The sequence below is a fragment of the Lagenorhynchus albirostris genome, chromosome 1 (assembly GCF_949774975.1).
Source record: "Lagenorhynchus albirostris chromosome 1, mLagAlb1.1, whole genome shotgun sequence".
Taxonomy (NCBI): domain Eukaryota; kingdom Metazoa; phylum Chordata; class Mammalia; order Artiodactyla; family Delphinidae; genus Lagenorhynchus; species Lagenorhynchus albirostris.
In genome coordinates, this window is record NC_083095.1 from 84,406,220 (window position 1) to 84,430,166 (window position 23,947).

The 23,947-nt window shown below is 39.7% G+C and overlaps 2 protein-coding genes across 4 annotated transcripts in view; one reads left to right on the forward strand and one right to left on the reverse strand.

The window, feature by feature from the left end:
- The window catches only part of RAD51 (RAD51 recombinase), a 35,283-nt gene extending 12,561 nt beyond the window's left edge, over positions 1 to 22,722 (forward strand). For both annotated transcript variants that reach the window (XM_060147381.1, XM_060147374.1), the window contains 7 exons: positions 3,605 to 3,722; positions 5,651 to 5,742; positions 12,295 to 12,389; positions 19,402 to 19,515; positions 19,852 to 19,981; positions 20,192 to 20,313; positions 21,333 to 22,722. In XM_060147381.1, coding sequence (XP_060003364.1) covers positions 3,605 to 3,722; positions 5,651 to 5,742; positions 12,295 to 12,389; positions 19,402 to 19,515; positions 19,852 to 19,981; positions 20,192 to 20,313; positions 21,333 to 21,456 — 795 coding nt within the window. In that variant the 3' untranslated portion in view covers positions 21,457 to 22,722. The remainder of the gene's footprint in view (positions 1 to 3,604; positions 3,723 to 5,650; positions 5,743 to 12,294; positions 12,390 to 19,401; positions 19,516 to 19,851; positions 19,982 to 20,191; positions 20,314 to 21,332) is intronic.
- A 393-nt stretch (positions 22,723 to 23,115) lies between these two features.
- RMDN3 (regulator of microtubule dynamics 3) overlaps positions 23,116 to 23,947 on the reverse strand; it is a 31,817-nt gene continuing 30,985 nt past the window's right edge. For both annotated transcript variants that reach the window (XM_060147364.1, XM_060147356.1), the window contains one exon: positions 23,116 to 23,823. In XM_060147364.1, coding sequence (XP_060003347.1) covers positions 23,770 to 23,823 — 54 coding nt within the window. In that variant the 3' untranslated portion in view covers positions 23,116 to 23,769. The remainder of the gene's footprint in view (positions 23,824 to 23,947) is intronic.

A 23,947-nucleotide genomic window follows, 5' to 3' on the forward strand; every position in this document is an offset into this window, starting at 1 on the left:
CAGGGTTGCCACAAACCTTCAATTTGTAAAACGCAATATCTGTGAAGCACAATAAAATGAAGGGCAATAAGATGAAGTATGCTTGTATGTTGTTACAGGGTTTATCTTTACTCTTGGAGTTTTCTGTAGTGCAAAGCAAGTATTTAATTTATAAAATTATATATTTATAGTTTGTGTTGACCATTGTTATACAGAATTTTCTATGAAAAATAATCTTCACACGCTAAAGAATCTTCAAAAAATGCATCCTACAGCTTCAGTACATGTAGTTCTGCCACATAACCTAGTCAGATGGACAATATCTGAGATTTATTAAATATCTCATATAATAATATATATACAACCCAGTAAATTCTGTTTTATTGTGTATTATACTAAGAGCTTTGATTTTTTTTTTTTTTTTTTTTTTTTTTGTGGTACGCGGGCCTCTCACCGCTGTGGCCTCTCCCGTTGCGGAGCACAGGCTCCGGACGCGCAGGCTCAGCGGCCATGGCTCACGGGCCTAGCTGCTCCGCGGCATGTGGGATCTTCCCGGACCGGGGCACGAACCCGTGTCCCCTGCATCGGCAGGCGGACTCTCAACCACTGCGCCACCAGGGAAGCCCTGAGCTTTGAATTTTTAAGCACTGTTATTTTATAGTATTAATTCAGTGGGCTCAAAAATTATAAGTAATTCTTAATTTAAACCCTTAAAGATGTTGCCATCCCTGAAGTATGAAGTTGTCATTTATTGGATTGCTCAAATAAATTTGTTGAAGTGGTGACTTAATTGAATAAGTAAGAATTCTGAATACCTAATACCTCTTTGAAAGATTGTGATATTAAGCCAGTAGGTGTCCCTAAAGCCTATATGTTGTTGATTTCTGGGCATCTGTTTTTGTGACTGAACAGATCCTGACCTTTGCTTATGCCTTGTCAGACATAAAAAACTCCTTGTCAGACATTGAAAACTCCTACAGATTTAAGACAGATGAAAGCAAGCTTATATAAACAAAAGAATAGAAGTCAAGTTCTGCCAGATTAGGCAGTTGGCATGGTTTTTACTTCAAATTTCACTTTGGTTATAATCTGTTCCTTTAAGAGCTCATAGACTAGAAAATGTCGAGCTTAAAATGACAAGAAGAGAAAACATCTCCTATGAGTTTGGTTTTTCTCCTTCACATTTTTGATTAAAATTTTTGAACTTACTGGGAAATTGAAAGAATGTTACAATGAACACTTGTTTATCCACCACGTAGACACTGCTATCGACATTTTAATATACTTATTTATCTCTCTATCCAGCCATCAGTCCATCTGGGATTTTTTTAATGCTTTTCGAAGACAGTTGTAGATGTCAGTACACTTCCCCCTAAATATTTTAGCATATATTAACTAGAGTTAAATATTGGTTTATAGTTCTTATCCCCTCTCTTTAGTATTTTTATTTTCTAATTTTCATTCATCCTGAAGATTAGTAAAAGTTATAGGAATAAAGAAGGAAAGAAAATTCTCAAAGAAATAATACAAGATTTCCCAGAGCTAAAGGGAAGCAGAAGTCTAAGGCCCCACAGAGTGTCAAAGATGCACACCTAGACTCCTCAGTGTGAAATTTTCAGTATACCAGTTATAAGGAGAAGATTCTGAAAGATTTCAGAGAGAAAAATGTAAGTGACCTCTAAAGGAACAAAAATCAAAAAGATAGCACATTTCTTATTAGAAATCTGGATGGTAGAAGCTAGTAGAGCAGTGCCTTCAAAATTTTGAGGGTAAATAATTTTAAACCTAGAATTCTATTTGTAGCAATATTATTCACCCAGTGTTAGAGCAGAATACAACATTTTCAGAAATACAAGAATTCAGAACATTTTTCTCTCATCCTATTCTTTCTTAGGAAGTTACTTGAGGATATACTTTACTAAAATGAGGGCAGGAAACATAGGATCTAGGTTGGAGAGACTCCAACTCAAATAGTCGGTGAAGGAAAGCCCAGGACAGTAGATAGCCTGGAGAGCAGATAGCCCCATTTGCAGAAGAAAAGGATACCTTCAGGGGGGAAAAGGATTAGCAGAATACATAGTAAGATTGAGAGGTTGAAAAATTTGAGAAATGGTAAAGTCAGAGAGTACTAGAGAAAGATATTCCTCAGATATAAAATCAAGGTAAAATGGAGCATGATTTTGAAACTAGCGGCATATAAAAAAGAATTCATTTGAATTTGACAGAAACCTTTGAGAGACATCGGTTGTTAACATTGGAAGCTTAGTGAAAGAATTGTATTTCTAGCACACCATTTGGTTCTGCAATAACTATAATATAAACATTGTAAGGAGTTTTCAAGTGAAGTATTAAGCATATAGAGAAGTTTAGAGAATAATGCAAACCCACGATTCAGCTATTTATTGGTTTTCTCCCTTTGTGGAAAGTTTTTAAATTACAGGTTTAATCTCTACTTGCTATAGATCTATCCAGATTTTCTCCTCCCTCCCTCCCTCCCTCCCTCCCTCCCTCCCTCCCTCCCTCCCTCCCTCCCTCCCTCCCTTCCTTCCTTCCAACTCAAACAATTTATTTTACTGAATTTAGATTCAAGCTCAGCTAATTATTTGGGGCCTGGACTTGGATTCTTTTTCTACTTAAGTGAGTTTTGATAGTTTGTGTCTTTCTAGGGATTTCTGTATTTCTTATAAGTTATCTGTTGGCATATATTTATTTTTGTAATGTTGGTAGTAATGTCCCCTCTTTCATTTCTGATTTTAGTGATTTGAGTCTTTTTAAATCAACTTTGCTTATTTTTTCAAGGAACCAACTTCAGGTTTCGATGATTTTTCTCTATTGTATTTCTATTCTCTATTTTACTAGTTTCTCCTCAAATTTTATCTTCTTCCTTCTTGCTTTATGTTTAGTTTGCTCTTTCTTCAGTAACTTAAGGTGGGAAGGTTACGTTATTGATTTAAGATCTCTCTAATATAGGCATTTACAGCTATAAATCTCCCTTTAAGCACTGCTTTTGCTGCATCCCATACGTTTTGGTATGTTTTGTTTTCATTTTCATTCATCTCAATGAATTTACTAAATTCCCTTGTGATTTCTTTGATTCATTGGTTATTTAGGAATGTAATGTTTAATTTCCATGTATTTGTGAATGCATTTATTTATTATTTTTTATAAATTTATTTATTTATTTTTGGCTGCATTGGGTCTTCGTTGCTGTGCACAGCCCTCCTCTAGTTGCAGCAAGCGGGGGCTACTCTTCATTGTAGTGCGTGGGCTTCTCATTGCAGTGGCTCCTCTTGTTGTGGAGCATGGGCTCTAGTCGCCCGGGCTTCAGCAGTTGTGGCTCGTAGGCTCAGTAGTTGTGGCTTGCAGGCTCTAGAGCGCAGGCTCAGTAGTTGTGGCGCACAGGCTTAGTTGCTCCACAGCATGTGGGATCTTCCCAGATCAGGACTTGAACCCGTGTCCCCTGCATTGGCAGGCGGATCCTTAACCACTGCACCACCAGAGAAGCCTGATAACTTTTTAAAGAGAGATCATTCTGGAAATTTTGTTAGATGTTATCTCTTCCCACTGTATGCCTGGTTTTTACTAAGCGTATTTCATCGATTTGGCATTTCTTATTTTTCCCCAGACTGAGGCAGCTAAATTAGTTCCAATGGGTTTCACCACTGCAACTGAGTTCCACCAAAGGCGGTCTGAGATCATACAGATTACTACCGGCTCCAAAGAGCTTGACAAACTACTTCAAGGTATAGTAATCCCTTATCCTGTGCTGTGAACTGCGGTTAGCAAAGCATCCAGGTTATAGAATATAACTAAATAAAATATTTGGGTCGGATTTATGTGTTAGATAGAATTAAGAAATAAAGAGAAGTATTCACATTGAAGAAGGAAGACTGCTGGAGGGTGGTACTTGACTTAAAAAATACTAAAATTATCTGCCAATTAAATAATTTAATCTCCATTTAATATTACATTCTGAGAGTAAGCTCCCTCTGCCTAAAGAATAATTATAACCTTTTATCTGCCACAAGGTAGAAAATCTGATGACTGGTTAAAACACTCCATGCTTGAATACTACTTTGTAGTATCAATACATTGTAGTGCACACTAATCTTCAGGACTTTATGGAAAGCTGTAAAGGTTTTGAACTTTTGAAAGCACTGCTGTCTTAAATTTTTGCAGAGTTAGAGTTGGTCCTTGTTGCTTCCCCAAATATTCGATAATTCAAGTTTCCTTTTTTTTTTAGGGCACAAAATAGCATGGGTTCAGGAATCACACTCAAATTTGAGCATTTGCTTTCTCTCCTGTTCCCCGCTCAGCATTTACTGGCTGTATTACATGGTGCAGACTACTTATTGTGGTCTACGCCTCGGTTTTCTTATGTTCATAATGAGGACAAAAAGACTTCCTACCGGGACTTCCCTGGTGGCGCAGTGGTGAAGAATCCGCCTGCCAATGCAGCAGACATGGGTTCAAACCCTGGTCCAGGAAGATCCCACATGCCGCGGAGCAACTAAGCCCATGGGCCACAACTACTGAGCCTGCGCTCTAGAGCCCACGAGGCACAACTACTGAGCCCACACACCTAGATCCCGTGCTCCACAACAAGAGAAGCCACTGCAATGAGAAGCCCGTGCACCACGACGAAGAGTAGCTTCCGCTCACCACAACTAGAGAAAGCCCATGCGTAGCAACGAAGACCCAATACAGCCATAAATAAATAAATTTATTAAAAAAAAGACTTCCTACCTTATAAGTTATTGGAATTAAATGAATTGATATATATATAAATACATAGCACAATGCCAGATACACAAGAGACATTTGGTAAACATTAGATATTATTTATAATTTATTTTTTGAAATGACTGCTTATTGACTTATGATGGCATAGTTCTGTATATTGATTTGTGGTGATAGTGAAATGAAGCTACAGATGTGATAAAATTGCATAGAACTACACACACACAAATGAGTGCATATATACCTGGAGAAATCTGAATAAGCTCTGTGGATTGTATCCATATCAGTTTTCTGATATTGATACTGTATTATAGTTATGTAAAACATTAACATTGAGGGAGGCTGGGTGAAGAATTCACAGGCCCTCTCTGTACATTTCTTTGAAATTTTCTATGAATCTAGAATTATTCCAAAATAAAAAGTATTTTTAAAATTACTGCTTGTTGAAAATTGGGGTTCTAAATTATGTAAACATCTTTCTGATGAGCTTCTAGGACATTTCTTTTTTTTATAAATATAAGTTTATTTATTTTTGGCCGCATTGGGTCTTCATTGCTGCGTGTGGGCTTTCTCTAGTTGCGGTGAGTGGGGGCTACTCTTCATTGCAGTACGTGGGCTTCTCATTGCGGTGGCTTCTCGTTGCAGAGTATCCGCTCTAGGCACATGGGTTTCAGTAGTTGTGGCACACAGCCTCAGTAGTTGTGGCTTGTGGGCTCTAGAGTGCAGGTTTAGTAGTTGTGGTGCACGGGCTTAGTTGCTCTGCAGCGTGTGGGATCTTCCCGGACCAGGGATCAAACCCATGTCCCCTGCACTGGCAGGTGGATTCTTGACCATTGCGCCACCAGGGAAGTCCCCCTAGGACATTTCTATGACTATTGTTTCTAAATATTTGTATTGTGCTAAGAGGTGTTTCTTATTGCTCTTCTATTAGGAGGAATTGAGACTGGATCCATCACAGAGATGTTTGGAGAATTCCGAACTGGGAAGACCCAGATCTGTCATACGTTGGCTGTAACATGCCAGGTGAGCTGTTGGGGCTCTAATCAGATCAGCAAGAATGTGTTGATTCCTGTTATTAGCAAGCATCTGTTAGCATGGGCAAAAAATGCACTTTCACTGTTTGCAGGAATGCTATAGCTAGGGGAACTTCCCGGGCCATCCAGTGATTAAGACTGTGCTTCCACTGCAAGGTTCAATTCCTGGTTGGGGAACTAAGATCCTGCATGCCACGTGGCTCGGCCAAAAAAGAAAAAAAAAAGAATACTATAGCTAGTTAGAAGATAGACTGCTACTGCAAAACTTCCACAGCGTAGAAACTTTCAGATTATTAATTTCACATACTTTCTTACCAACCACTAGGCCTCCCCTGGCTTCACCTGCCCTCTTCACTAGTTTATATTGTATGATTCATCATTAAATGATTCTTCATTAAAGTCATTCCTTTACAGATACCCTCAGATTTACATCCCCCATCTGAAGAGATGCCATTCCTAGATAAACCCTATCTGTCTTTTCAGTGCCTGTTCCCAAGTAGCTGATCATACTGGAGAAAAATCCTAACATAAAGGTGATTGGCATCACTTTAAACTCAAGATGACAGACTTTAAGTTAACATTTGATACTGCTTGGCAGACCTACTGAATTTCTCCTCTGAAAAAGGTTGAATTCAGGCAGACTTTTTCCCACTCGGTAGGACAGTTATCTCATACTTTGTCCTTTCTTCTCAAACCTTCATGCTTCTCCTCAACCCTCACTCTTAGCCAAATGACCTAACCTGTTCTTCACATCAAAACTACAAAACCCACCTACCTTTTTTTAAAAATTGATTTTATGAAGTATAGTTGATTTACAGTGTTTTGTTAATTTCTGCTGTATAGCAAAGTGATTCAGTTATACTAATATATACATTCTTTTTCATATTCTTTTCCATTATGGTTTATCACAGGATATTCTTTTTTTAAATATTTATTTATTATTAATTTTTATTTTCTTTTTCTTTTTTTCTTTTTGGCTGTGTCGGGTCTTAGTTGCGGCACACGGGATCTCTTCATTGAGGCATGCGGGATCTTTCGTTTCGGCGCACGGGCTCCAGGGCGCACATGGGTTCTGTAGTTTGTGGCACATGGGCTCTCTCATTGAGGCACGCCAGCTCAGTAGTTGTGGCAGGCGGGCTTAGTTGCCCCGCGGCATGTGGGATCTTAGTTCCCTGACCAGGGATCGAACCCATGTCCCCTTCATTGGAAGGTGGATTCTTTACCACTGGGCCACCAGGGAAGTTCCTATCACAGGGTACTGAATGTAGTTCCCTGTGCTATACAATAGGACCTTGTTGTTTATCCATTCTATATATAATAGCTTGCATCTGCTAATCCTAAACTCCCAATCTATCTCCCCCCCCCCAACCCTCCATCGCCCCCCACCTCCAGCAACCAGAAGTTGGTTCTCTACGTCTTTGAGTCTATTTCTGTTTCGTAGATAGGTTCATTTGTGTCATATTTTAGGTTCCACATGTAAGTGATATCATATGGTATGTCTTTCTCTTTCTGACTTATTTCACTTAGTATGATAATCTCCAGGTCCATCCATATTGCTACAAATGACAATAAAAAATACCCCTCAGCCCAACAATGTATTACTTTGGTAAACTCTAAAAAGGATTTTGGAGAGAGAGACAGTTTTATGGAAAGATGAGTTCAAAATTAGAGGTGGTGGGTTTGAGATGTTTTGAACAAAATGGTATTACAGATCTTCCTTGATATACGATGAGGTAACATCCTGATAAGCCCATCGTAAGTTGAAAGTCATAGGTCACAAATGCATTTAATACACCTAACCTACTGAACATTGTAACTTAGCCCAGCCTACCTTAAACATGCTCAGAGCACTTACATAAGCCTACAGTTGGGCAAAAGCATCTAATACAAAGCCTATTTTTTTAATAAAGTATTGAATATCTCATATGTAGTTTATTGAATACTACACTGAAAGTGAAAAACAGAATGGTTGTAAGTGTACCAGCTGTTTACCCTTTGGCTCAGGCAGCTGACTGGGAGCACAGCACACTGCTGCTGCCCAGCATCATGAAAGTATTGTACAGCATATTGCTAGCCTGGGAAAAGATGGAAATTTAAATTTTGAAGTATGGTTTCTACTGAATTTGTATCACTGTTGCACCATAGTAAAGTTGAAAGATTGTAAGTCGAGCCATAGTTAAGTTGGGGACTATCTGTATTTGAATCTAGATAGATTATACTCACTTCTCCCATGGGCAAACTTACTGATGGAGTTGGAGAATAACTGAAAGGAAATCTGCCTCCTTTTAGTTGTTGTTTTTTTTTTTTTTTTTGGTTTTTTTTTGTGTGTGTGTGATATGCGGGCCTCTCACTGTTGTGACCTCTCCTGTTGCGGAGCACAGGCTCCGGACACGCAGGCTCAGCGGCCATGGCTCATGGGCCCAGCCGCTCCGCGGTATGTGGGATCTTCCCGGACCGGGGCACGAACCTATGTCCCCTGCATTGGCAGGCGGACTCTCAACTACTGCACCATCAGGGAAGCCCTCTGCCTCCTTTTATCATTATGACAGAGGGGGCTTCCTAGTATCTTTCCATTCAGTGTGAATTCTTATCATCTCAACAAAATAACAGTCATTGTTGGAACTCATTTATAAATTTAAAAATCAAATATAAATTGTTCTCTTTTGTGTTTTTTTTCCCTTATAAAACAAGTTATGAACTATCCTTCATAATTCTGTATTTAAATAGCACTTTATAAAAAATGTTTATTACACCATTGTAATGCAGTGCTATAGTTAAAGATGGTATGTGCCATAAAAAAAAATACGGATTTTGTTAGGATCCTGTGTCTTGGGTAGGGTTCACATTTTAGTGAAACACATATATGTGCAGAGGCTAATATTATGAGACTGATTTTCTGAAGTTACCCAAGAAAATCTGTCTCCTCATTTTTTCATGTTACAGATATGTCCATCAGTCAATACTTCTGTCTTGAAGTGGTGAATGCCATTTCTTCCTGTCAGTATTTATTTATTTATGTATTTAGGCTGCACCAGGTCGTAGTTGCGGCATGTGAACTCTTAGTTGCAGCATGCATGCAGGATCTAGTTCCTGACCAGGGATCGAAGCTGGGCTCCTTGCATTGGGAGTGCGGAGTCTTACCCACTGGACCACTAGGGAAGTCCCGCCATTTCTTGAGATAGGAAAATATTTTGCTTCTTCATGAATAAATGTTTATCTAATAGCTAGAGGCCCAACTTCATGGTCTTCTGTTTTTCTCATCATTTTCCTTTCTCACTTGTCATCTTAATTGTGTTTCTCTCCTCAGTTGCTCTACTGATCTTTTCATTGCAACTAAAATGTCACCATATGACAGCCACGTTAGGATTCCAGTATCAAGTAGACCTAAGCCATGTTGGCTCCATCTCATACATAACTCCTAGTAGAAAAAGAGTTAGGGGGATAGGAGAACTTTTAGGATAAGAGGGGAAGCAATGAGGAGAGGAAGAGTGGTATAGTAAGCTGTAGAAGCTATAGCTTATTGCCCAAAGCACCATTAGAAAATTGTTAGCTAAAGGGAAATAGGAGTGTTTAAAATATCACCCAGACATGGGTCATTTGACATGATATGTGACCTTTTTAAATAGAAATGATTTCCCCATGTTGTTTTGGGTTTTTTTAATCTTATTTTTTTTAATTGTTATATTTATTTTATTTTTGGCTGCATTGGGTCTTCGTTGCTGCGTGCAGGCTTTCTCTAGTTGTGTTGAGCGGGGGCTACTCTTCATTGCAGTGCGCGGGCTTCTCACTGTGGTGGCTTCTCTTGTTGTGGAGCACGGGCTCTAGGTGCAGGCTTCAGTAGTTGTGGCTCGCAGGCTGTAGAGCGCAGGCTCAGCAGTTGTGGCGCATGGGCTTAGTTGCTCCACGGCATGTGGGATCTTCCCGGACCAGGGCTTGAACCCGTGTCCCCTGCGTTGGCAGGTGGATTCTTAACCACTGCACCACCAGGGAAGCCCCCCCACCCCATGTTGTTTTGACAGGGATTCATGTGGAATAAATATTTCAAGTACATTACACAATATAGTTGCCATGGCAACTCAGCCTATCACACTGATGCTCTTAAGTTGTACAAACAGACTCCTATATTGGAAATGTTTATTAAGTTGTCAGATAATGCCTATTAATAAACTGAAGGAAAATTCTAAAATATATCCTCTCTATAAAAATAACTGAACATTCACAGTTGGCTGAATAACTACGGATCTTTGATATTTTTTTCAGAGAAAAACAATTCTAATTCATTAATAATAGAAAGGATTACATGTCACCAGCCTAAGAGCTGGAACCAGAGGTATAGAGAGGGTGTTAGATTACTATTTAAATCTAAACGTTATCACCTCACATTTTTTCAGGTTTTCTCAACTTAATGAAGCAAAACCCCACTATATATTAGATCTCTGTCTAATAGTGAAGTTACATAAAGTTGGGAGCCATACTTAGGTTACAAAAATGAATAGCCCATGCTTGTTCAAAGTTCTAGTATAATTTTAAAATTCTGAGAAGACAGTTTAACATAAGTATCAATTTTAAATGCACGTGCCCTTGACAGAAAATATGTCTTACAGAACTTTTCACATATAGTCAAGAATAAATGTGTAAAGAATCTACACCATAGCATTATAAAATGGTGAAAGTTCAAAACAACTTGCATCACTACAAAATAGGAAGAAGAGTTAAATTATGGTACTAAGCAGGTATTAAAAATAGCTACTTTGGTGGTGTCCCAGCCCAGTAACACAAGATGGCTGAAGTGGCACTGGGAGGGTGAGGTGGAGGAGACAAAATGCAGTGGGGTGCAGAGCATATAGTCCATCCCCTTGTGACTGGCCCAGCAATACCCTGGGACCATGTCCACTTCTCTGCTGTCAGTCGGCCTACCAATGCCATGCCAGCCACTCATGGCCTCCCTTCTCCCAAGGAGGTCTATTTAGCTGGAAAAGAACTCCCTCGCATGCTAGCACTAAAGATACAAGAAAGTGAGAGAAGGGAGAACTTCATTCATCTTAATTCCTGGGGACTTAGCCCCCTGAATGTGAAGATTTTCTCCTCCCCCCAAACTGAGGCAGCTTCTGCTTTCTGTCCTCTTGGCCAGTGGTTTTAAACATTTCCTCTATCAAGACCCTCTTTTGTTATATACATATCCTTTGCTCCTTTCATGGATTCCTAAGATTTGAAAGATTTATCTGCCAACCTGCATAATGATAGCGTAATCATTTCCCCCTTTCCAAATTAACAACGCCTTCTGTAATTGAGTATACGCTAAAATCAGTGCCCTAAGAGGTGGAGGATATCAAGTCTTCCAAGTACATTCTGTATGTCAGGCACTGTGCTAAACAGTTTACATGAATTATCTAATCTTCAAAACAGTGCCATAGGGAGATTTTATCTACATTTTACAGAAAATGTAGAAACTGAGAATTAATATTCTCAGGTTCACATAGCAAGTGGCAGAATCACATAAAAAGTGTTTGTATGAAAATGTATAGAAAGTGATCTGGAAGAGGACTCCTGTGGGAGATGGGAGTGATAAAGAAGAACTTCCAATTTTTTACTTTTTTCTATATTGTTTGAATTTTTAATACAAGCATGTAGTACTTTTGTAATTTTGAAAAAATACATTTTCTCAGAAATAGGAAAAGAAAATTTTGGTGCTACCAGGCACTTAATGTAAACTGTCCTGAGGGATTTTCCTCAGAATTTAAAGGTGTATTAGGCTCCAAAGTAGATTTCAAGGGTGGAAAATACACTTTAGCAACATTCACTTAAAATCTGTAGAACTCAGGGTGTCTGGTGTGGGATAGGTAGCCTGAAACAGATTTCCCGAAGTTTAGTTTTCATGTCATTCCTCCATTCTCTTTCCTTTTTTAAAACTCTTTGTATTCTTCCTTTTCTGCTTTTGTTCATTTTTAACATCTGTGTGTACAATTGGAGCAAACATCTTTTTATTCTTTCTTGCTCATACTGTAGATGTGCTAGGGATGCCCCTGGGGTATTTCCAGTCTCCTTTAGCAACCCTAAGGAATGAACTCTGCTCAATAAAGTGAAGTGTAAGTGTGGTCTGCATATGCTAATATTAATTGGGTATTGGATCAGGGTCTCTTACTTATTAAAGCTAAGTAAATGATCTTCCAAATGTTTGTTGTCTTGAGAGAATTGATCGGTCGTGTGTTGGTATATAGTCATAGAATTAAAAAAAAAAATTAGAAGTTTGTTTTTTTTTTTTTTTTAAGAATTTTGTCACCTACTTTGGTCTATATTTCCAAGCACTCCAACTCTGGCTAGACTCTAGCCTCACGTGTTATGGGACACAATGAGCCTCATATCTACTACTAACTGTATTTCTATCAGAAGTGAATGCCTCCTCCCTACCTCTGATTGTCACTTTAAAGTGTTTTTTCCTTTTGCTTTACTGGGGGTGGGAGGAATTATAGACCTATCATGAGGAAGTTGGTCAGTTATATTAGAAGTACAGTGTCATTTCCACGGTTCTTTTTCTCTCTAGCTTCCCATTGACCGAGGTGGAGGTGAAGGAAAGGCCATGTACATTGACACCGAGGGTACCTTTAGGCCAGAACGGCTGCTAGCAGTGGCTGAGAGGTAGGTTACTGGATCAGGTGAGAGAAATATGGCTCCATATGTCACTGTAGTGATTGCCAGGGCTAGTCTGGCTGAAGGGTGTCTCTTCTTCTCTCTTATTGCTCTGTATCCCAAAGTCATATGTGTGTTTCAAAAGAATAACCTTCCTTAGAGAAGAACATGCTCCTTTAGTCAAAAATCTATGAGTTGCTGTCAGACTGGATAAAAAACAAGATCCAACTATATGCTGCCTTCCAGAGAACCACTTAGATTCAAAGACACAAATAGGTTGAAACTAAAAGGATGGAAAAAAGATACTGCATGCAAAAGTAACCATAAGAGGGCTGGAGTGGTTGTACTAATATCAGACAAAATAGACTTTAAGACAAAAAAAATCAGTAGAGGCAAAGAGGAACGTTTTAGAACTAAAAGGTCAGTTCATGGGGAAGATATAACAAATGTAAACATATAGAAACCTAATAGAGCCCCAAGATATGTGAAACACAAATTGATATAATTGAAGGGTGAAATAGACAATTCAAGCTCACTGGGGCCTAATGCCTCACTTTCAGTAATGGATAGAACATTTATCAGATGCCCTGATAAAGAGCATCTACAAAAAACCTACAGCTAGCATCATTTTAATGGTAAAAATCTGAATATTTTCTCTGTAAGATTGGAAATAAGACAAGGATCTCCACTCTCACTACTTATGTTCCACATTGTACTGTAGATCCTAGCCAGTGCAGTCAGGCAAGAAAATGAAATAAAAGGCATCCAGATTGGAATGGAAGATGTAAAATATCTTTATTCACCAATGATATGATACTGTATGTAGAGAATCCTTAGGAAACTACACACAAAAAACTGCTAGAACTAAATTAGTTTGTTGCAGGATGCAATCTTAATATGAAAAATCCATTGTACTTCTGTATACTGTAAATGAACAATTCAAGAATTAAGAAAATAATTCCATTCACAATAGTGTCTAAAAGAATAAAATACTTAGTAATAAACTTAACCAGAAGTTCAAGACTTGTACACTAGGGACTTCCCTGGTGGTCCAGTGGGTAAGACCCCATGCTCCCAGCGCAGGGGGCCTGGGTTCGATCCCTGGTCGGGGAACTAGATCTTGCATGCCACAACTAAGACCCGGTATAGCCAAAATAAATATATTTTTTTTAAAAAAAAGGACTAGTACACTGAAAACTAACATTGCTGAGAGAAATTGAAGATCTGCATAGAGAAACATTCCACATTCATGGATTGGAAGATGCAATATTATTAAAATGGTAAGGGAGTTCCCTGGTTGCCTAGTAGTTAGGATTCTGGGCTTTCACTGCTGTGGTCCAGGTTCCGTCCCTGGTCGGGGAACTGAGATCCTGCAAGCCGAGGTGCAGCAAAAAAAAAAAAAACAAAAAAAAAAACCACCTCCCCTCAAATTGATCTATAAATTCAACACAATGCCTATTGAAATTCACCAAGACATTTTTGCTGAAATTGACAAGGTGATTATAAATTAATATGGAAATGTCAAGGACCCAGAATAGCCAAAACATTCTTGGGAGGAAAAAAAGAACAGAATTGGAGGTCTCAGTCTTCCCAATTTTAAAACTTACTATAAACAACAGTAATCAAGACAGTGTGGTGCTGCCATAAGGAGAGACATATGGATCAATGGAACAGAATTGAGAGTTCAGAAATAAACTGTTTGGGGACTTCCCTGGTGGCGCAGTGGTTGAGAATCCGCCTGCCAATGCAGGGGACACGGTTTCAATCCCTGGTCCAGGAAGATACGTGCCACGGAGCAACTAAGCCCATGCACCACAACCACTGAGCCTGCGCTCTAGAGCCCATGAGCCACAACTACTGAGTCTGCGTGCCACAACTACTGAAGCCCATGCACCTAGAGCCTGTGCTCCGCAACAGGAGAAGCCCCCGCAATGAGAAGCCAGTGCACCACAACGAAGAGTAGCCCCCACTCACTGCAACTAGAGAAAGCCCTTGTTCAGCAATGAAGACCCAACACAGCCAAATAAATAAATTTATAAGAAAAAAAGAAATAAACTGTTTCACTTATAGTCACTTGATTTTTGACAAAGGTGAAAGACAATTTAGTGGAGGAAATAATAGTCTTTTCAATAAATGGTGCTAATGTAGTTGGATATCCACCTTACCTTACACTATACATGAAAGTTAACTAAAAATGGATACCATTCTGGTGATTCCTCAGAAAATTAAACATAAAATTACAATATGATTCAGGAATTCCACTTCTGAGTATATACTCAAAAGAATTGAAAGCAGGGACTCAGTTACACACCAGTATTCATGGCAGCCCTGTTCACAGTAGTCAAAAGGTAGAAACAACCCAAGTATCCATCAACAGTTGAATGGATAAACTAAATGTCCTCTATACATACAATGGAAAATTATTCTCAAAATGTAAGGAAATGCTTACGGTATGCTACAACATGGATGAACCTTGAAAACATTATGCTAAGTGAAATAAGCCAGTTGCAAAAGGACAAATGTATGATTCCTCCTATATGAGGTACTTAGAGCAGTCAAATTCATAAAGACAGAAAGTGGAATGGTGGTTGCTAGGGGCAGGGGTGAGGAGAATGGGGGATTATTGTTTAATGGGTACAGAGTTTCAGTTTGGGATGGTGAAAAAATTCTGGACATGGATGGTAGTGATGGTTGCACAACAACGGGAATGTGCTTCCTGCCATTGGACTGTACACTTTAAAAAGATTAAAATGGTAAATTTTATGTTATGTATGTTTACTATATATATGTATATGTATATATATATTTAAAGAATGATAGTCCTATATTTAGCTAAAATTATAAAACTTTTAGGAAAAAAAAAGAAGAAAATCTTTGTGACCTTGAAGTAGGCAGAGATTTGTTAGATACAACACAAGAAAGCATAGTCTATGAAAGAAAAAAACGATAATACAGTCAGTTTTCATTTAATCAAAATTTGAAACTTCTGTGCTTCAAAGAGCACTATCAAGAAAATAAAAAGACAACCCAAAGAATGTGAGAAAATATTTGCAAATCATATATCTGATAAGGTTCTAGTATCAAGAATATATAAAGAACTCTCACAACCCAGCAGAAAGACACCCCAATTAAGAAATGGGGTGAAAAAATTAAGAAATGAGAAATTAAGAAATGAGTCATCCTGGCTTTTCTCTCAACAGAGTTCAGAAAGACGACTATGGGGATCTCTGTGCTTACATTCCTGATGCAGCACATAGAACTTTCAATTCCCACAACTTGGAAAAAGTTGGTTGGAAATAAGCAACTTCTCTTAGTGTTTCCAGAACTTCCTAAGGATAAGAATACTCTGTTAAAAAAATTAAATTCCGGGCTTCCCTGGTGGCGCAGTGGTTGAGAGTCCGCCTGCCGATGCAGGGGACACGGGTTCGTGCCCCGGTCTGGGAGGATCCCACATGCCGCGGAGCGGCTAGGCCCGTGAGCCATGGCCACTGGGCCTGCGCGGCCGGAGCCTGTGCTCCGCAACGGGAGAGGCCACAACAGTGAGAGGCCGTGTACCACAAAAAAAAAAAAAAAAGAAATGGGAAAGGACTTGTATAGACATTTCTCCGAAGCAGATGTAAAATAGCCGATAAGCACATGCAGAGATGCTCAACATTATTATTCAAGAAGAAATGCAAATTAAAACCACAGTGAGATACCACCACTAGGATGGCTGTAATGAAAAAGTAACAAGTGTCAGGGAGGATGTGAAGAAACTGGAACCCTAATACATTGCTGGTGAGAATGTAAAATTGTGCAGTCACTTTGGAAAAGAACAATGTGGCAGTTAAACATAAATTTGTCATATAGCCCAGCAATTTCACTCTGGTTATGTACCCAAGAGATATGAAAACATGTCCACACAGAGACTTGTTTGTGGATGTTTATAGTATTGTTATAGTGGCCAAAACCTGGAAACAACCCAATTGTCCATCCACTGATGAACGAATAAAATCTGGTTGATCCATACAATAGACCGCTATTCAACAATTAAAAGGAATGAAGTACTGATACTTGTTACAGCATGAATGACCCTCAAAAAACATGCTAAATGATAGAAGCCAGACATAAAAGACCACATATGGTTCCATTTATATGAAATTTCCAGAAAGAAAATCTGTAGCGGGAATTCCCTGGCAGTCCAGTGGTTAGGACTTCGTGCTTCCACGTAGGGGGCATGAGTTCAATCCCTGGTCGGGGAACTAAGATCCTGCATGCCACGAGCCAAAAATTTAAAAAATTTAAAAAAAAATCACTTCAGGTGTCTTTTTGTTTTTGACTGCGTTGGGTCTTCGTTGCTGCGTGCGGGCTTTCTCTAGTTGCGGCGCGCAGGGGGCTACTCTTCTCTGCGGTGCATGGGCTTCTCATTGCGGTGGCTTCTCTTGTTGCCGAGCACAGGCTCTAGGTGCGCGGGCTTCAGCAGTTGTGGCTTGTGGGCTCAGTAGTTGCGGCACACGGGCTTAGTTGCTCCGCGGCATGTGGGGTTTTCCCGGACCAGGGCTCGAACCGGTGTCCCCTGCATTGGCAGGCAGACTCTTAACCACTGGGCCACCAGGGAAGTCCTATTTGTTTTCTTTTTGAAAATAGCCATTCTGGCAGGTGTGAGGTAATATAGCTCATTGTGGTTTCAGTTTGCATTTCCCTTGTGATTAGTGATATTGAGCATCTTTTCATGTGCCAGGTGTTTGTTAAATATGCAAATTATCACAACTCTTCCCTGAGCATTGTGATTCATTAAGTCTGGTTTAGACCTAGGATTTTTTTTGTGTGTGTGTGGTACGCGGGCCCCTCGCTGTTGTGGCCTCTCCCGTTGCGGAGCACAGGCTCCAGACGCGCAGGCTTAGCGGCCATGGCTCACGGGCCTAGCCGCTCCGCGGCATGTGGGATCTTCCCAGACCGGGGCACAAACCCGTGTCCCCTGCATCGGCAGGCAGACTCTCAACCACTGCGCCACCAGGGAAGCCCGGAATTTAATTTTTTTAACAGAGTATTCTTATCCTTAGGAAGTTCTGGAAACACTAAGAGAAGTTGCTTATTTCCAACCAACTTTTTCCAAGTTGTGGGAATTGAAAGTTCTATGTGCTGCATCAGGAATGTAAGCACAGAGATCCCCATAGTCGTCTTTGTGAACTCTGTTGAGAGAAAAGCCAGGATGACTCTTTGTTTTTCTAGTAAATCTTCCATATTCTGACAGCAAAAGGTAATCTCCGTTCCTGATAGTAGATTATATCAGTGTTTCTTGAGGCAAGACTAGAAGACTTGTGCAGTACAGTACTTAGGCCTCTTCAGTCTTTTTTTCTGTCTTATAGTTATGATTTAAATAAAGAAAATTTTATCTCCTTATTCCCATTTGGTCAGGATCCCAAGGTAAAACTCTATCTTCACTTCATTTTCTTATTTCCATGCCCAGACTCAACAAATTCATCATCATCGATCCACTTAATACAAGAGCTAAACTTCCATTCATGTTGATAATGGTGAAGAATAGCTGGTGAAATGTCCAGGAAAGTGCAAAGACTGCATGTGCCTAATATGATGAATCAATTCATCATAAGATGTGGAAAATTCAGTTGGATAGAGTGGGATCTCCTGATATTGTGGTTCAGCTTATTGCAGTGTTATTTCAAGTGCTAGAACATTCTTTTGTTTTTCTGTTCTTTTGGGTAGGAAAAATGAGAGGAAAACTATTTACTAAAGCTAAGTCTCAGAAAAATAGGTTTGACACAGTGTATGCTTTTGTAATGATCAGAATCTACATAGAATAGACTACTTTTTAAAGACTGATAAAATCTTAAGCATAGAAGTTTTTGGTTCTCAAGGAATTATAGCACACTGATTTTGTTTAAACAGATTATCTTTTGAACTGTTACATAAGGGAGTCAGTATTATACTTTTAGACTATAATGATTTTAGGTAACATTAATGTGAAAATATTACTTGAGTTAAAGTGATGATATATAATTCTCTTTCGGTTTGGGTTATAGATAAAAGCTGTATTCAGCAACATTTATTCAGAATGTACTAGGTATAAAAAAAAATGTGCTAGTTGGAAAGGCCTAGTCTTTTCCCTCAGGGAATTTGTTGTCTAGTAAAAGAATGGCAGGTAGCTCCTCACAAGTGCCATAGAAAAGCCTAAATCAAGTTTTCTGTAAGTGCAGAAGAGGGAGAATCATGTCTATTTGAGAGGTGCAGGGAAGCTTTTATAAAAGTGCGGGTATTTAGTTGTCTTGATAGATGGATAAATCAAACTACCTTTGAAGAAATGGGGTCCCATTAGCATACATTTAATGAGAAGTTGTCTTACTTGGACCACCTTGAGTATTCATGTCTTAGGAAGCAGTTACAAAGGTGAGAAAATATAGATTGTTCTAAGAAAATAGGAAGTATTTTTAAATGCAAAGGGAAGAAAAATCATTATTGAGGTATAAGATGAATTAAGGTATCACTTATTTAACCATACTAGATACATGTCACATATTCCATAACTGTAACTAGTTACTAGCAAGAAAAAAGGGGAGAATAGATGAAATATACTTACTTCTCTTAAACCTCTTACAGTTTTGAGTCCTTAGAAGGTTTTTGAGCTTAGAAGGTTTTATTCCTATACAACAGCAGTTTATGTATGTTTTTAATTGATCTTTGATTGATTCATTGTTTTTGTTTCAGTCCCAATTCTGTCATGCTGCCCTTTGTTTTTCCAGGAGACCATTGTTTCCTTATATTTGGAAATTTCTCACTCTAGTTCAGGAGTCCTCAAAAAATAAATTTGATTTATTCTGAAGTCCTGCCAGGTAGATCTACTCTAAAGCAGTTGCTGTCATCTCTTTATAGTTTCCCTGGGCTTCCTAATAGAAAGGGAATTATATTCTTTAGCCTTCTTACTATCATTTCTTACCTACCCATCCAGGTAATTTCGTTGTTAGAGATGAATTTCTCATCTGCCTTAGTTCTGTGTGCAGCCTCAAAATGTTCTTTCTTCTAGATATGGCCTCTCTGGCAGTGACGTCCTGGATAATGTAGCATATGCTCGAGGGTTCAACACAGACCACCAGACCCAGCTCCTTTATCAAGCGTCAGCCATGATGGTAGAGTCCAGGTATGTGGGCAATAGAAGATACTGAATATGTTCCCAGAGCCCTTACCCTGAATCTTGTACATGCGGCCAATTTGATAGTAGCTTGAATTAGATATGGGGAGATTTAAGTTTTAGTTCCTATTTTGCTACTCTTTGTCGTTTAGGTCAAGTCGCTTTTAAAATATGAAGCTATAATCCACCTGAACTTGTTGGAATTTTTTACTTTGTTAAAGGGTTATTCAGAAATGGATGCTGTATAAATAAATAATATATAACTATAAAATTTCAGGGTAATGGGAAAGAGCAGAATATGACATGGGCTAGAAACAGGCTTCAGAGAATCCATGTTCCCTGTAGGTATGCACTGCTAATTGTAGACAGTGCCACCGCCCTCTACAGAACAGACTATTCGGGTCGAGGTGAGCTTTCCGCCAGGCAGATGCACTTGGCCAGGTTTCTGCGGATGCTTCTGCGACTTGCTGATGAGGTAAGTTGTGGGTAGGGACAGAGAATGCCTACTTTCAGGGGCCATGAATTCTAGTAGCCTTGCTGGGAGGCCAGGATACCAGGGCCTGGTATCATCAAGTTATCAGTTAGATATAGAGACTTCAGTCATTCATTGCTTTATGGGGGATAAGCAGTAAGTCTCTTGGAATGTCTGACCACAAAAAAATGACATTTATCCTTTCCCTGTCAGTTTGGTGTAGCAGTGGTAATCACCAACCAGGTGGTAGCCCAAGTGGATGGAGCAGCCATGTTTGCTGCAGATCCTAAAAAACCTATTGGAGGAAATATCATTGCTCATGCCTCAACAACAAGGTAAAGTGATGGGAGAGATGGCTTCATCATGGAATGTCATATTAACTGTGCAATAGACATGAAGATAACATTTCCATTTGAACCTTGTTAACTGCTGCTGTTGTGTAATTAGACACGGGAGCCCTTGCTTAACCTAATTGTCATGCTCTGGTTAGAACAGGTGTTTGGCTTTTAGTTCATAAAGGAATTAAAAGCTCTCATATGTGGAAGAATAAATATGAGCAATTGATATCTCATTATTTTTTAAAAGGTTTCAATATGGGAAATCCACTGGGGGGCAGGGGTGAGCAGAAATGCATTCCTCTGGATTGCAAGTGCCCTAAGGCAGTGGTCCCCAACCTTTTTGGCACCAGGGACCAGTTCTGTGGAAGACGATTTTTCCACGGGGTGGGGGTAGTGGGGGGGTGGCCAGGATGGACGGTTCAGGCGGTAATGCAAGCGATGGGGAGCGGCAGATGAAGCTTCGCTCACTCACCCTCTGCTCACCTCCTGCTGTGCGGCCCAGTTCCTAACAGGCTGCGGACCAGTACTGGTCCACGGCCCGGGGGTTGGGGACCCCTGCCCTAAGGAATACAGAAAGATCCCCAAAGTCCTTCTAGGAAGTATATATGTCTAAAAAATTTTTAGATCTACTATAAATAGTCAGGAATATAATTTTTTTTTTTAATGTTGAGCCTTCTTTTATTTATTTTTATTTTTGCTGTGTTGGGTCTTCATTTCTGTGCAAGGGCTTTCTCTAGTTGTGGCAAGCGGGGGCCACTCTTCATCGCGGTGCACGGGCCTCTCACTATTGTGGCCTCTCTTACTGTGGAGCACAGGCTCCAGACGCGCAGGCTCAGTAGTTGTGGCTCACGGGCCTAGCTGCTCCGCAGCATGTGGGATCTTCCCAGACCAGGGCTCAAACCCGTGTCCCCTGCGTTAGCAGGCAGATTCTCAACCACTGTGCCACCAGGGAAGCCCAGGAATAGAATTTTTTAATTATAATAACTTTGGTGCTTTGGTCTGTGTCTTTGTCCCAGACTGTACCTGAGAAAAGGAAGAGGGGAAACCAGAATCTGCAAAATCTATGACTCTCCTTGTCTTCCTGAAGCTGAAGCTATGTTTGCCATCAATGCGGATGGAGTAGGAGATGCCAAGGACTGAATCGTTGGGTTTTTTCCTGTGATAAACCTTAAGTGCTGCAGCCTAATGGAGAGGACTGCTCCCTGAGGGTCTTCACAGGCCTCTTCCTGTTGTGACTGCCAGGAAAAGGCTTCCAGGAAAACAGCTATTATATCGGCTTTTCTTACGGTGTAAACACGAGACAGGTCAGTAGTCACAAGCTGATCTGAAATGTTTATTCCTTCTAGTATATTAATCTCTATGTGAATTCTTTGGTTTGGGGGTGTAGGTATGAAGTACCTTTGACATCATAGTGCCTTGGGGTTGACTCAGGACTAACAGCTATTGGCCAATCTTATGTCTCTAAGAGAACTAAAACTGGAGAGACCTGGCTTCTCTCACTGTCTGAATAATGTTGGGGAAAAATATGCCTGAGCTATGTGGCAAAGGGAGTGGGTCTCCTCACAGGTTTTTTTTTTTCTCTGCCAGTAAAACTCTTAAATCAGAAGCAGGTAAAGTTTGTGTGTCTGAATTAGCTTATATAAGAATGTTTTTTTAGATAAGGGTTATTGAATAGGCCTGCTGGGCTACCAGCCCTTCACCATCTACTCTTTTTTAATGCTAAGAGCAATTCAAGATAGTTCTGGAATCTTAAACATTTCGGAAGCTCTTCAAGTAAGTAGATTCAATGTGGGACTGCTAATAAAGTAGTTATTTGTAGTGAATGTGCTGCTTGTAGGAGTTATTCTGGTACAAGCTGAATATTTCAGGATAGGGCCTTCATAATATAGTTTTGGCTCTGGGTAGGGTGATCAGTTTCTATTGCTTTAAAATTGAAAATTTAAAAGGAAAGTCCCACATTCAGATGATTCATTTTATACTCCTTTAACCTTTAACCTAATAGAAGATCTCACAAGATGGCTACACCATGGCTTTCCTGTGGCCTTTGTTTTTATTCTTTAAGTTAAGTTTTGTATTGTATAGGGCTGGTTCTTGCCCAGATTATTCTACTTCAGGGGTTTGAGATACTCCTTCCCCTTCAAACTTCTACCCAGGATGGGTTCTAACCAACTCTTCCAATTTCAAAGGGCTTCTCGGCTAGTATTAGGAGAGGCAGTGCAAATCTCTGCTGTTGCCAGTGTTGATCCTACTATATGTAGGGAGATAGGAAGATACAATTTAATGCAACTTTGTTTTAAAAACAGTTCTGTTCCGTGACTTTATAGAACAGAGTACCTCCTAGGCCTTCTTTTGTTTCTACATTACAGAACAAACCTGGGATGAAATAATAAAGCCACAGTAACAGATTCTGGAATGGAAGCTTGGTTCTTAAATAAAAGCATCTCCATCTTTTAGTCCTATAAAGTAGTTAAGTGACCTTGACCTAAAAACTTCTCAATTTTTCTTGTAGGGAGGATTTTCTTTTCAGATGGGATTAGGCTTTGTGCTATTGGCCCTGAGAGGGTCAGGGAACACCTGCTTAGTTGGACTAGGCCTTGTTAGGCTAAAAATAAGCTCTTCTTATGTTTTACATTTAACTAAAATTTTCTCTGGAAGTATTATTAACCAGAGAGCTCATTCTAAACTATTTGGTACTGTTTTTCTACTTGTCTGCAATAGTCTCATAGTAGAAAACAGTTATGGAAGTGTGAAGCAAGAATAAGGAGCTATAGCAAACATAGAAAGGGGATTATAATCACGTCTAGTTAAATTTGGTTTATTTCAGGTTTGTACCAAAATATATTCCAGGCAGCTCCTCAGATCATTTTCACAGTCTCATAAGCCTTATGCACTGCTGTCGTTCAAAAGCTGCCAGGACTCTGGAAGTCAAGTGGTCCAGCCCCTCGGCCCAGGAATACAGTTACAATCCACATGATAGGTTGAGAAGAGGCGATACCCATGGACTCTCCGACCTTTTATCCGGGTAGGTTAGGGTGTGATTTTAGGACTATATACTTTGGTGTTGAATAGTAATCAGTGAAAAAGATTAGAGAGTAGAAGTTCTATGTTTTGTTCCTATAGCTCTTTGGAGTTTCATCCACCTCACCAGCAGTTGGAAGACAGCCTTCAGTGCTCTACCCACACTAGTCTTGGTTTTTCAAGAATTCACTTTACGGAGAGAGTAACAGAAACCTGGGCCTCAAGTACTTCCCCAATTTCAGATTAGGTAACGGATTAGAATAAGTTAACCAGTAGACAATAAGAAGTTGGGGAATGGTGGCAGGTAGCAGTCAGACCTAGGAGTCAGGACACTCCCTTAACCAGTCTTGCTCAGTTTCCTGATCTAAGCAGAATCTAAGAGAAAAAAGACTTGATTTTTTTCCCCCTCGAGTCATGAAGGCCATTGAAATGTGATTATTCTCCTAAAATTACTTCCAATTCTTCCAGGTCCTTCTGGAAAGCTGAATCCTAGGGAGACAAGAGAATAAGACTAGGACTCAAAATCTAAGCCAACATTTCCAAAACCATTGGTACCTGAGAATGGGCCCTTTGCTTCCTTGCTAAGCTGTTATCATAGTCTTTTTCCTACTTT